Here is a 12,892-nt window from a genome sequence, read left to right on the forward strand (position 1 = left end):
TCAAGACGTCTAAATACAGCAGTTCATTGGATCCATGACACAAGGTGAAGGAGAGATCATTGCTTCTCTTTTTTAAGTGAGGAAATGAAATTCACCTACCATCTGTCAATCTCTTACTCTGTGCCAGGACCCAGAGAGAAGTAGGAAGCAGCCTCTGCCTTTTAGGATCTCCCATGAGGTGGAAGAGGCTGTGTCAGCAGCCTTCATGCAAGCTAACCTCAAAGAGCACTTCGACAGGTGTACCCTGTCCCCAGCCCAGCCCACCCACCCAAGCAGAGCAGAGTCCCCTGTCTGAAGCAGCACTGAGACTTCCTCGAGGCTCCATTGTGTGTCCAGGACTGTGTTTGTCCTCCCAGAGTTGGCAACAAAGAAAAATGGCACCTCCATCCATGTGTTTGTCTAGCAGAGGGCTTCTGTGCCCATTGCCCTAGTAATCCTCAGAACCAGACTCAGAGGGCTGTTTGGGAAGGGCTTTTAGAAATTCCCAAGGAGGATGTGAATTTGATCCCTAGTCGGAGAATTAAGATCCCACATGCTGAAGAGCAACCAAGCCTACCTGCCACAACTTCTGAGCCCAGGTGCTCCTGACCATGTGCCACAGCTAGCGAGTCCATGTGCCACAACAAAAGGTCTGCATGATGCAATGAAAAACTGATCCAGCCAAATAATTAAAAAAAATTTTTTTTTAATATTTAAAGGTACAAATTTTCAAAAAAGAAATTCCCAAGGAGGTGGCAGAGGGAGGTCCGAGTGTCAGGGCAGTCAACTGGGCTCTGCTGCTAGCTCTTCTCCCTGGGAGAGCTGGAAGCCGAGACGGGGTGCAGGGCTCTTTGCTGTGGGGGCGAGTCATGGGCCAGGCTGCCAGCTGTTGTGCACTGTGAACCGTCCGTGGTGACGAGGATGTACTTTCTGATGATGGTCATTTCTTTGCAGGAACCCTTGCCATCCTTGCATCCCTTCATCTACGCAACGTGGGATGGGCTGGATAAACAGGCCTACAGACTCTGAGCCTTTTGACCCTAAGTCTCCCTGTCCCTGGAGACTGGGAACCAGGGTGTGAGTCTTGTCTCTAGACTCCAACCCCACTCTGGTCAGTCCTCCAGGTTGGCCCAGCAGGGTGTGACTTATGGGAGCTTCCTGGACCAAGTAGTCCCCCATCCTACTCACTGGGTGCACCTGGCAAGATCTCTCTTGTCCATGGCTCTGCTCTCCCAACCACTGTGCCTACTTCGGTTTTGCTGTCATTCTCATGCGCTTACTGAGTACTTTCTGAGAAGCTCACAGGCATCTCATTTAATTCTCAGCAGTCATATGAGTTACAGTGCTATTTTATGGCACTTAACATGAAAAACCAAGCAGAGCAAGGAAAAAAAAAAAAAACCCAGCTTGCCCACAGCTGTAGAGCTAGGAAGGTGAAGTGGAATTTTTCCCACAGAGACCTGATTCCCAGAGCTGTGCTGCCTGGGTTCAAATCCCAGCTGTTTCACTTACTGGCCTTGGGCAAGTTACTTAATTCTCCAAGGGTCTCAGTTCCTTAAACCAGAAAGAAACTGAGGAAGCTAATGCTTATCTCATGGTGCTGTTGTGAAGTTACAAATTAATAAATGTGAAGTATTTAGAGCAGTTACAAGCACACATAGTAAGTGCTCCATAAATATTAGCTGTGATTGTTGTTGTTTAGTTGCTAAGTCGTGTTCAACTCTTTTGCAACCTCATGGATTGTAGCCCACCAGGCTCCTCCTCCATGGATTTTTCAGGCAGGAATACTGGAGTGGGTTGCCATTTCCCTTCTCCAGGGGATTTTCCCAGTGCAGGGATTGAACCCACATCTCCTGCATTGGCAGGCAGATTCTTTACCTCTGAGCCACCAGGGAGGGAGAAGGCAATGGCACTCCACTCCAGTACTCTTGCCTGGAAAATCCCATGGATGGAGGAGCCTGGTAGGCTGCAGTCCATGGGGTCGCTAAGAGTCGGACATGACTGAGAGACTTCACTTGCACTTTTTCACTTCCATGCATTGGAGAAGGAAATGGCAACCCACTCCAGTGTTCTTGCCTGGAGAATCCCAGGGGCAGGAGAGCCTGGTGGGCTGATGTCTATGGGGTCACACAGAGTCGGACACGACTGAAGTGACTTAGCAGCAGTAGCAGCAGCAGCACCAGGGAAGCCTGTTAGCTGTAATAGTTGTAGTTATTAATGGTCTCCTGGGCCAGAATTGCTCAACTGGACCCCAGTGATGAAGATGAGAAAAGCTTCTTGTGTGGGTGAGATGGGTCTGGGCTTTCCACATGGGACTGACCTCTGGCCCTTTGTGGGATTCTCCTGCTGACACTCTGCTCTGCCCCTCTGAGCCAGGGTCCCTGTCCCCAAAGGGCAGCTGCTACGCCAGGGGAAGAGCCAGGTTGGGGGCCAGGGGCCCTGGGTTCTAGTCCTTCCTTTGTCATTTCACTGGTGACCTTGGGAAGTCTCCTGCCCTTTCTGGGGACCAGGCCCTGTGCCTGGCTGTGCTGGGGCAAGGCAGACATGCTAAGTGAGGCTCTGGAACCTGGAACTGTGGCAGCCAGTGTCCCAGCTCTATGTTCATGCACTGGCTGCCCTTAGAGGAGGGTGGCAATGCCCCAGACTCAGGCTGGCAGGCCTCAGCCCCAGCCCGTCCTGATTCTCAAGGACCCTGAGCACTCCTGTCTGAGCTCCATGGGGGGGGTCGGGGACAGTGCTGGAGTCTTTCTCCCTCTGAGGGTCCACCTTCCTGAGCTCTGAGGGCCCCTCCTCCCTCCTGGCTGACTGCCCCTTGCCAGATCCAGCTCAGTGATCAGCGGTGCCTTGGTCCCATGCCAGCTGCTCCAGCTGCTGAGGTCTGAGGGGAGCAGTGAGAAGCAAGGTCCCCCCCCCAACGGTTGGCACTTGTTGCCATGGTAGCAGTTGCCTTGGAAGCCGCTTCCCCGACTTCAGCTTCTGAACAGTCTGGGAAAGCTGCCCATCCCCCAGGGGATCAGTGAATTAATCACACTCCTTTCCAGGGTCCTTAGCCCTCAAGGAAAACAAACAGAACTAAACCAAGCTGACATCTTTCACCCACCCTTCCTCCCCATCCCGTGCCACTCTTGGACTTCATGCTTCTGGGAAGGAAAGAGCACAGGCAGGCCCCCTCCAACCCTCCCCTTGAGAAAAAGAGATTTTCTGACAGAATTCACTGGTAACCCAAGGCCCAGCCACACTCTGGATCCAGGGGCCTGGAGGACCCAGGCTCGGGGGGTGGGGGGCAGTTCTGAGCTTGGGGGTGAGGAAATGTGGGGTGGTCAGGCTCTAGAGCCTTGGGCTTCCATCTCATTTACCTGTGACAGCAAGTGCATCACCCAAGGGCAAGCATACATTTGCTTTTTCAGAGCTGGTATGGCCAAAATTGCTGCAGGAAAAAATTAGCAAGTCTCCCATCTCTCCATTTGTAATCAGTCCTGGAGAAGGGAATGGCAAACCATTTCAGCATTCTTGCCTTGAGAACCCCATGAACAGTGTGAATAAATAGAAGAGGAGATGTCACACTTTTGCAGTGGCCTTTAGTGACACTCCTGTCACGAGGGAACCAGGCAGGACTTGGCTGAGTCTTCTGAACACAATGTCTCCCATTGATGGTGGGGTTGCCAATTCGTCCCACCTCAGAGAAGACAATTTAGAGATGTGCTGGCCCCCTTCCCAACTGAGCGGGGAAGCTGGACGCCAGAATCCATCGTGGACTTGGGCTGTCCATCCACCTCCCCCTGTCTCGGTGTCCCCATCTGTTCTGGAGAGGAGCTGGGAGGTTCTGTGATCTTTTCGCTGAGGATGGCTCTATGTGTCTCTCCTCCACAGTCTCTGCTCTGCCTCTCTGCCCAGAGGGATTTACAGTGTCAAAGAAAATCTCTAATTTAGAACTTGTCTCCAGTTTTTATAGATTAGAGTGTTCTGGAATCAGAAAATCGCAATGCACAGGCACCCCCGACTCCCCTGCCATCCCCATCCCCATTCACCAGATGAGCAAGGCGAGGCCCACAGTGGGAGGCTCCCACCTCAGAGACGTGGAACCAGAGCGCTGTCTTACTGATGGCGTGCACTCATCACCCTCAGCCTGACGACAGGAGAAGAGCTGGACAGGCCTCGCCCAGCCAGAGTTATGAAAACACTTAATGGAGGCCAAGGGCATTGTAGGGGGTGCTCAGGTTCCCAGAGCTTGATGTCTCAGGAACACATTTCCATGGACAATTATTTTGATAGCTCTTTCTAAAACTAGTCAGTGGGGGATCAGTTACGTGTGACAGAGACAGGGCTGTCATTTGATGCCTAATTAGAAGAGTAATCAGACCTCATCCTGGTGAGAGGCAGAGGGGATGCTGGCAGCTGCAGCTGTGGCTGGAGATGCCCACCCCCAGGGGCTTCCCCAAACGAGGGCCAGGAACATGGCTCAGGGTCCCCTTGCTGTTCTGTGGTCAACCCTCCTTTCTCCACACCTTTGAGTTCACACCTGCCCTGCTAGGTCTCACTCCAGCTTCCTGGCGGGCCCTTCCCTCAGCTGAAGCTCAGTCAGATGTCCTTGGTCTTCCCAGGCTTCTATCCCCACCAGGAAAGCCTCCAGTTAAAGACAGAGCTCCCATGGTGCCCGCGATCAATCCAAGATGGTTGTGCAGGTCTGAGACCACCCTGAGCAATGTCCTTGTGTCCGGAAGCCCACTGCAGGTGCCCTCTAGCCATTCGATGGCGCTCAGTCCCTGAACCTACCCTTAAGGGGCTCACAGTCTACAGAAGAGGCAGAGAATAGGGACAGGTAGCCCACACTGATGGTGACGTGACCACCCAGCTGCCATCAGGAATGGCTCCTCAGAGCTGGGGCTGCCCAAGCAGGGTCCTGCAGGATGAGGGGTCTCCAGGCGGCAGGAGCCATGCATACATTCAGCAGAAGGGCCACAGAGGAGAAGGCAGCCAGGGGCTGTGGAGGCAGGAGGAAGCCAGAGGGTTTCCTACCATAGCCAGGCTATGTCAGGTGGTAGACATGGAGGGGAGAGACAGGCGATCTAAAGAGAGGCCACTGGGGCTGGTGATGGGACCCCGGGAACTGTGGTGATCCATAAAGGGCCAGAGAATGCAGCTAGTGCTGAGGGCTGGCCCAGGGTACCGGACAGGGCTGGGCCAGGCTGGGGTGGGTTACCGCTGCCTGATCTTCACTTGGTGGATCCTGAAAGTAGGTCAGACAGGCTGGACAGAGCTCGGCCTGGAGGTCAGGAGGCGCCAGCCTCATGCCAATCTCCAGATCCCAGCTGCTGATAACCCGGCCCCTGCCAACCCCTTCTCCCACCCTGCCCCCACCACTGCTCCTTCCTGTTAGCCTCCCCACCAAGGACCCCAAGGGGAGCTGGAGGGGCTCCCCTTCTCAGCCCTCTGCAACTAAACGGGAACCTACTTGAAGAGAAGAGACCATCCTCACCCTGCCTGGGGCCCAGAGAGGGCCAAGGTGGGGGTACAGAGTGGACATGGAAGGACCCCCTCACCTCCTCCTGGCCCTGTCGCTGTTCCTGTCTGTCTCTTGAGCCTCATCCAGGTCTCCTTCCAGGTCTTCGTCTCCAGGACCCCAAGCAGGGGCCTTGGGTTCACCTCCAATCAAAGGAGCAGCAGAGTGGGTCCTGAGCATGTGGCCAGGAGTCCTCACATCTCTGGCTGCCGAGCCCCATATGAAGCCACCGACTCATCCGGCCCCTTCCAGGACCCACAGTGGAACCTGGGCTGACTTCCCTCATGGGCCTGTCGGCAGCAACTCACATTGCAACCTCATGAATAACTCAGCACCTCCTGCTGCCTACATCTCTGAGGAAGCCTGGTCCTCTGGACCCCCTCCCCCTTGCAACCATTGCTTTAAACTTTAATAGGCTGAAGCTCACTGGCAGCCGATCAGGCTCCAGGGACCTGGGGCAGGATGTCCTGGGCAGGGGAGCTCAGGCTGAGCTCTCCAGAGAGAAGGCTGGCAGGGGAACCCCCAGGGTGCAGGCCCAGCTCTCCAGAGCTCTGGCAGCCAAGGCCTGATGTGGTCAGGCAGGAATCCTGAGACTGGCTTCCAGCTTCAGGAGCCTATAGGGGAGGAATAGTAAGTTGGGGTGACCTGGGAGAGATCCTCACTCAAGGTGGGGACCCTGAGACTGTGGTGGGATAGGGTTGCAGATAAACCCAAAGGTTAGCAGTCCAGAATCTTACTGCCCAGAGACTCTCTTCCTGCAGGTGAAGCTCCAGCAAGGAGACACCCAAGAGAACCGAGACCTCCAGAGCTGTTTCAGGACAGGCTCTGCTGGTGGAGGCAGTGCCCTAGGCAGGCCTGCATGGACATCCCCATCAGCAGCAGAGACTTCCGCTGCCTGCAGCTGGCCTGCGTGGCCCTCGGCCTCGTGGCGGGCAGCATCATCATCGGCGTCTCCATCTCCAAAGCTGCAGCTGCCGTGGGCGGGATCTTTATTGGCGCTGCTGGTCTCGGTAAGAAGGTGCTGGGCTCAGAGAGGGACCTGGGGCGGGGGGTGGGGTGAGGGGACCACAGCCAGGTGAACAAGAAATGGAGGGAAGAGCTGGGTCATCAGGAATCAGTTGGGGAGGATAGAAGTTGGAGGTGTGAGCAAGGCAGCCATCAAGGGTACAGGGAGGGAGAGGGAGGCTGGGGTGAGATTCCCACGGCACACTGCAGGGGTGAGGAGGCGTGGAGCAGAAGCTGGTGAACACTGCTCTCGAGCCACTCCTGCTCCGGTTCCCAAGTCCCAAGCCCTGAGCTCTTGAGTTAGTGTTAGGACTCATAAGCTTGTTCCGGATGAGTTGGTAGGGGGTGGGTAGAGAAGGACAGAGGTCTCTGTGGGACCCTCCTTGAGCCCTGACAGGATCCAGCTCAGACAAAGGGTTTCCTTTTCTTTCCTGGAATGTTGCCATAGCAGATCTGTCTATCCAGGCATCTGTCTGTCCGAGCCAGGCCCACTGATATCCCCACAGTGGTGCTAGGTACATCCCACATCCCCGGGCAGAACCAGAAGCACCAGGTCAGTGGGCTCTGGCATCTGCACCTATGAACTCAGGCCAGGGGCCAAAACCTTGGGGAGTGACAGAGTAGGACCCATTCTTCCGCGACCCCCTCCCCAGCTCACTGAGGAGCCTCCGGTCCTGCCCTTGGGAGCCCTAGGGGAGGGTGGGGAACCAGAGCTGGGGGGTGCCAATGGGCCCATTTCCAGCTGCAGAGGAAGGAAGAAACCAACCTGCCATCGCCTGGGCAGGGTGGAGCCAGGAGCCTAGGCCTTCACAGCCAGTAACCCCTTCCCCCAAAGGCACCGCTCCCCACCCCCTCCTGGGTCTGGGTGTTGGGGAATGCCCCCCACTGGTGCACACACTCCCAGGCTACATTCACACACCCACAGTCCCAACCCTGCTCACTCACGCTGCTCCCATTCACACCCAGAGCCCAGCCCCAGCTTCACACAGCTCGCCTAAACAGGCTCCCTCCTCACCATGAAACCCCTCCGTGTCTCTCTTCTTAGGGCTCCTCATCTTGGCCTACCCTTTCCTGAAGTCTCGGTTCAACCTGGACCACATCCTGCCCACGATAGGTGAGTCCTCTCCCCGACCCCCACCTCCTCCAAGAACTGCGTGAGACCCTCTGTGTGTGAGTCTGCAGCCCACTGTGCAGTACAGCCAAGCCCACATGAGTGACTGTACTGGCTGCGTGTGTTAGAGATGCTGTGTATGTGTGTGTATGTTGTGTAGGCATTGTCGTGACTGCACACAGACTCCAGCCTTCCACTAAGTCCCTGAACCGGCTCAGAACACCTAGAACCCCCATGTCCCCTGATAAGTTCTTCTTCTTCCCCAAAGCCTCCGAGGCCTCCAGATAACCCTATTTCATCCCTGAGCTTCCATGAAGACCCTCTAGCTCCCTTGAGACCTCAGGACCCTAAATAGCTCCTCACCTCATCTCAGCTCCCCACATAGGTGCTCCCATCTTCGTCAGCCCTACACATTCATCCCCAGTTCTTCCTAGGACCCTCACCTCCTTAAATATCTGCTGTCTTCTCCTTCAAGGGCCCATTTCTTCCACCTTTGTTCCCCTCCCCAAATCTGCGCAGATCATGTGGGAGACGTAAAGGAAGTAGTGGAGCAAAGACAGCAGCCAGGATGGGGAGTAGACAACTGGAAGGACTTCCCTTCCTGTAGCTGGACTTGATTTGAGAATGGCTTAGTAACCACAGGGCTTGTGGTGCTCTCATCCTACAGGGAGCCTGAGAATCCACCCCCAGCCAGGGGCAGACCATGGGGAGGGAAGATCCAGCATCAATGGAAATAAAGAGGGTAAGTTCCAGAAATTCCAGAGTCTACCTTCCATCTTCCCCTCTGGGTACACAGCCCAGAGAAGCCACCATGATGGAAGTGCAAAGAGGGCTTCTCCAATCACAGGGAGGCAGAAGTGTTGCATAGTTCTTCCACGAGCTTAGTCAAAACGCTTCTTGCTCCCAGCGAGCTCAGCCCCTCTGGTCCCCAAGATTTCTCTGTCAGGCCCAGTACAGCACCACACTGCCCTCCCTCCCCCAGCCCAATGCCCAGTTATCTTCTCACTCTCCTCTCCCATAGTGGAATCCAACTCTCAGAGCTGGTACCCTAAACTGGGCATCTCCTTCCTCCTCCATCCCGCCACACTGGGAAATTCCAGGGCAAGAGTTTCTCAAAGGTGCCCCCGCCCCCAGTGTCTGCCACCCATGGTAGGATGCTGAGTACTCAGCAAAAGGTTCCATCCCAGACGCTGTTCCAGGCACTTTCCATATGTTGATTTGTTTCATTCTCAGAACAGCCATATGAGGCAGGTCCTATAATTAGCCCCACTTTATACAATGGGGCAACTGAGGCCCAAATTGCCAACATCTGTTGGACCATTGAAAAAGTAAGAAAGTTCCACAAAAACATTTACTTCTGCTTTATTGACTATGCCAAAGACTTTGACTGTGTGGATCATAACAAACTGTGGAAAACTCTTAAAGAAATGGGAATACCAGACCACCTTACCTGCCTCCTGAGATATCTGTATGCAGGTCAAGAAGCAACAGTTAGAACTGGACATGGAACAACAGTATGGTTCCAAATTGTAAAAGGAGTACATCAAGGCTGTATGTTGTCACTCTGCTTATTTAACTTCTATGAAGAGTACATCATGAGAAACGCTGGGCTGGAGGAAGCACAAACTGGAATCAAGACTGCTGGGAGAAATATCAATACCTCAGATAGGAGATGACACCACCCTTATGGCAGAAAGTGAAGAAGAACTAAAGAGCCTCTTGATGAAAGGGAAAGAGGAGAGTGAAAAAGTTGGCTTAAAACTCAACATTCAAAAAACTAAGATCATGCACTCAGTCCCATCACTTCATGGCAAATAGATTGTAAAACAATGGAAATAATGAGAGACTTTATTTGGGGGGCCTCCAAAATCACTGCAGATGGTGACTGCAGCCATGAACTTAAAAGACACTTACTCCTTGGAAGAAAAGTTATGACCAACCTAGACAGCATATTAAAAAGCCAAAGACATTACTTTGCTGACAAAGGTCTGTCTAGTCAAAGCTATGGTTTTTCCAGTAGTCATGTATGGATGTGAGAGTTGAACTATAAAGAAAGCTGAGTGCCGAAGAATTGATACTTTTGAACTGTGGTTTTGGAGAAAACTCTTGATAATCCCTTGGACTGCAAGAAGATCAAACCAGTCCATCCTAAAGGAAATCAGTCCTGAATATTCAGTCCTGAATATTGGAAGGACTGATGTTGAAGCTGAAACTCTAATCCTTTGGCCACCTGATGCAAAGAACTGACTCATTGGAAAAGACCCTGATGCTGGGAAAGATTGAAGGCAGGAGGAGAAGGGGACAACAGAGGATGAGATTGCTGGATGGCATCACTGACTCGATGGCCATGAGTTTGAGCAAGCTCCGGGAGTTGGTGATGGACAGAGAAGCCTGGTGTGCTGCAGTCCATGGGGTCGCAAAGAGTCTGACATGACTGAGCAACTGAACTGAACTGACTGAGACCTAGGGAGGTTATGAGACTCAGTTGGGAAGTGGTGGGGCCAGAAACTAGGCCGTCAGCCCCCAGTCCTGCCTCTAACTCCCACACCATGTTACTGTCCTGTTGAAGGGCTACTCTGACCATCCATGTCTCTTTAAACCAGGCTGCCCTCCAAGACTCCCTCCCTCCCCATTCTATCCCCTCTGACCCCAGGTCCCTCTGGGAGGCTCTGACCCAGAATCTGTCCACTCAGCCGCCCTGTCCTGGTCTCTCCCACAGGAGCCCGTAGCAGCCTGTCCACCGTGAGCAGAACCCTGGAGAAGCTGAAGGCTGGGGGCCGGGGGACTGGGGAGGGCTGAGGCAGGGGCTGAGGGGTTGCCCCCTGCCCTGTGCGCTCTTCCCCCTGCTCCCCCAGTCTCAGAGCCTGCCTGGATCTGAACCTGAGAAGAACCAGCTCCTGGAGACGCCAGACCTGCATCCGCAAAAGCCATTGGAAATGGATTCCTGTGATGGGCGGGGCTGGGACCAAGGTGTCTCTAGTTTCAGAAGGCTCTTGACCTGGATCTTCTCTCTGGACGGCAGCTCAGCTTTCTTCCCTTTCTGATCTCCTGACTGGCTTCTCTGGAATGTGGGGCCCAGTGATGCCCCAGTCCCTTGCTCCAGCCTGGCCAGGGAAGTGAGCTACAAGCCCTCGGGAACCACAGCCGGGTTTTGAGCCCTCAGCCCCGAAGGCCTGGCCCTGGGCCTCAAGAATTCACTGGCTGGATGGAGGGGCCGGACCAGACTCTTCTGAATATCAGAAGCTCTGAACCACTCCTCAGGGACAGGCCCCGAGCAGCAGTGAACCAGACAAGGGGCAGAGCTTGGAAAAACGAAGTGGCCACTGCCTTGACAGGAGCCCAGGAGGCAAGGCCGGGAGGCTTTCAGGAGGAGGCGGCTCCTGAGCTGACCCCTGTGCTGAGACTCCTGGGGTCTGACTCCACTGTTTAAGGCTTTTCAAGATCAGACTGCAGATAAGACCTCCAAGCCTTCCTCTCCTCCCTACCCTCTCACTGCTCCTGAGCAACCTAAACGCATCCGAGCCCTGGCGCTGCCAAGCCCTGGCGCTGCCAAGCCCTGGCCCGTGTTCTGGATGTCCCCTACTCGTGCCTCTCTGCCTATCAAACCTCCACCTCTGAAGACCCCCTTCCAAGTGTCCCTCAACCACAATGCCCTCCACGTCCTTTTCCACCAGCCTCTGTCTCCCTCTCTCAACACTCTCCAGACAGGTTGAAATCTCCTTTTTCACAAAACAATTACTAATTTTGTTTAAACCTACTGCCTATTGCCCTTTTCCAGTTAGCATAAGCGTAGACAGTAAATGCTCGATAAATGTCGCTGCTGCTGCTGCTGCTGCTAAGTCACTTTAGTCGTGTCCGACTCCTAGCGACCCCATGGACTGCAGCCCACCAGGCTCCTCCGCCCACGGGAGTTTCCAGGCAAGAGTACTGGAGTGGGATGCCATGGCCTTCTCTGTAAATGTTAAATGGCTTCAGTTTGATGGAGAAACAATTCCCTAGGCTATCCCTGGAAAGCCACTTCAGGCTCCACGTATTCACAGGGTTTGGGGCCGCAGACCTGACCGGTGTGTGACTGTGCAGAAAACATTGCTCCTCCCTCCCCACTGCTCCTCACACGCCTGTGCCCTCAAGGTGACCTCTGAGCAGACTTCTGCTCCATGTAGCTCCTGTCCTGGTAGGGGAAAGCTCCTGTCCTGTAGCTTGTCTGTCCTGAGCAGAAGACAAGCTATGAGGAGTCTCATTCTCCAAGGATCACTGCAGATGACGCCTCCTCTTGGAAGCCTCCCCTGATTCTCTGTGCTCCATCACAGCCCACAGCACTCTTAGTGGCCTCTATTTCCCCCCTTCATTAAAGTAGGGAGCTGACAGCCAGGCACATGGAAAGTTCCCAGTGGATGTTGGAAAATTACATCAAAAGTAGCAGAGACCATCCATTGTACAGATGGGAGTTGAGGCTCTGCAGGAAAAGGAATCAAGTCCCACAGTGAGACATTGTGGAGCCAGACCTCGCATTCAGGATCCTTCTCTCTACCTGCCCAAAGCTCTACCCTCTGCTGCCCTCTGCACAGGCCCCAGGGGTCTGACCACAGTGGGATAGAGCTCCATGGATAGAATCAGTTGCCCAAATGCTGGTGGGCTGGGGAGTGTTTGGTTCCTCCAGCCCAAGGGAAGTCAACATTCCCCTCCTTCCATTTCCCTCCTTTTCACGTCCCTCCTGCCTGCCCCATGCCCCTTCTCCTTTCCCTCAACATCATCATCATGAATAATTCAGATCTGGTTTCCTTAATCAATAAGGAAACCCTTCCTCTGGTCCATCTTCAGTCTTCACCAGCAGCACCCCAAAGAGATGCCCAGGGGTGGATGGGGTAGAAGTGGGGAAGGGGGAGCCTGAGCCATGGGGATTGTGGTCCCCACCTCACCCACCATCAACCCTTCCCAGACATGATCTCCCCCAGGCTGGCCTATGGTATCCCAGATGCCTGACAGGGTCAGATACAGAGTAGTGCTGGGGATCAGAGTGCAATAAATTAAGAAATGAACACATGAAAAGGCGAGAGCTACGTCCATTGAGGAAGAACTGTGTGGGGGCTCAAAGGACCCTTGAAGCTCTGGGAGTTCTCCAGGCCTGGGCCTGTTTCTTCTCTTTCCCTGCCCCAGGTTTCCTGAGTCCTCCCTTCCCCCCAGTCCAGGTGAGTGTCTGCATACCTCCTTCCCAACTGACCCACCCCCCGCCCCTGACCTCCCCCACCTCCTCAACCTGGTCTCAGAGTGGCCACGTGGAGTCACTGCCTTCTCCC

The 12,892-nt window shown here is 54.2% G+C and overlaps 1 protein-coding gene across 1 annotated transcript; it reads left to right on the top strand.

Moving 5' to 3' along the window:
• The first annotated feature begins 3,751 nt into the window (after positions 1 to 3,751).
• Positions 3,752 to 10,394, top strand: KNCN (kinocilin). The gene is made up of 4 exons (XM_019958424.2): positions 3,752 to 6,489; positions 7,530 to 7,598; positions 8,263 to 8,337; positions 10,315 to 10,394. Exons 1-4 carry the CDS (start codon positions 6,339 to 6,341, stop codon positions 10,392 to 10,394), a joined length of 375 nt encoding a protein of 124 aa, XP_019813983.1. The 5' UTR covers positions 3,752 to 6,338.
• The last annotated feature ends 2,498 nt before the right edge of the window (positions 10,395 to 12,892 follow it).

This window comes from Bos indicus, chromosome 3, assembly GCF_029378745.1.
Source record: "Bos indicus isolate NIAB-ARS_2022 breed Sahiwal x Tharparkar chromosome 3, NIAB-ARS_B.indTharparkar_mat_pri_1.0, whole genome shotgun sequence".
In the NCBI taxonomy this organism is placed as follows: Eukaryota; Metazoa; Chordata; class Mammalia; order Artiodactyla; family Bovidae; genus Bos; species Bos indicus.

What these genes read in the sequence shown, in the direction of transcription:
- KNCN (XM_019958424.2), top strand. Translation starts at nt 6,339, where the DNA reads ATGGACATCCCCATCAGCAGCAGAGACTTCCGCTGCCTGCAGCTGGCC. An exon ending in TATTGGCGCTGCTGGTCTCG is followed by an intron (nt 6,490 to 7,529) that starts GTAAGAAGGTGC and finishes CTCTCTTCTTAG; the next exon opens with GGCTCCTCATCTTGGCCTAC. An exon ending in CCACATCCTGCCCACGATAG is followed by an intron (nt 7,599 to 8,262) that starts GTGAGTCCTCTC and finishes CTCATCCTACAG; the next exon opens with GGAGCCTGAGAATCCACCCC.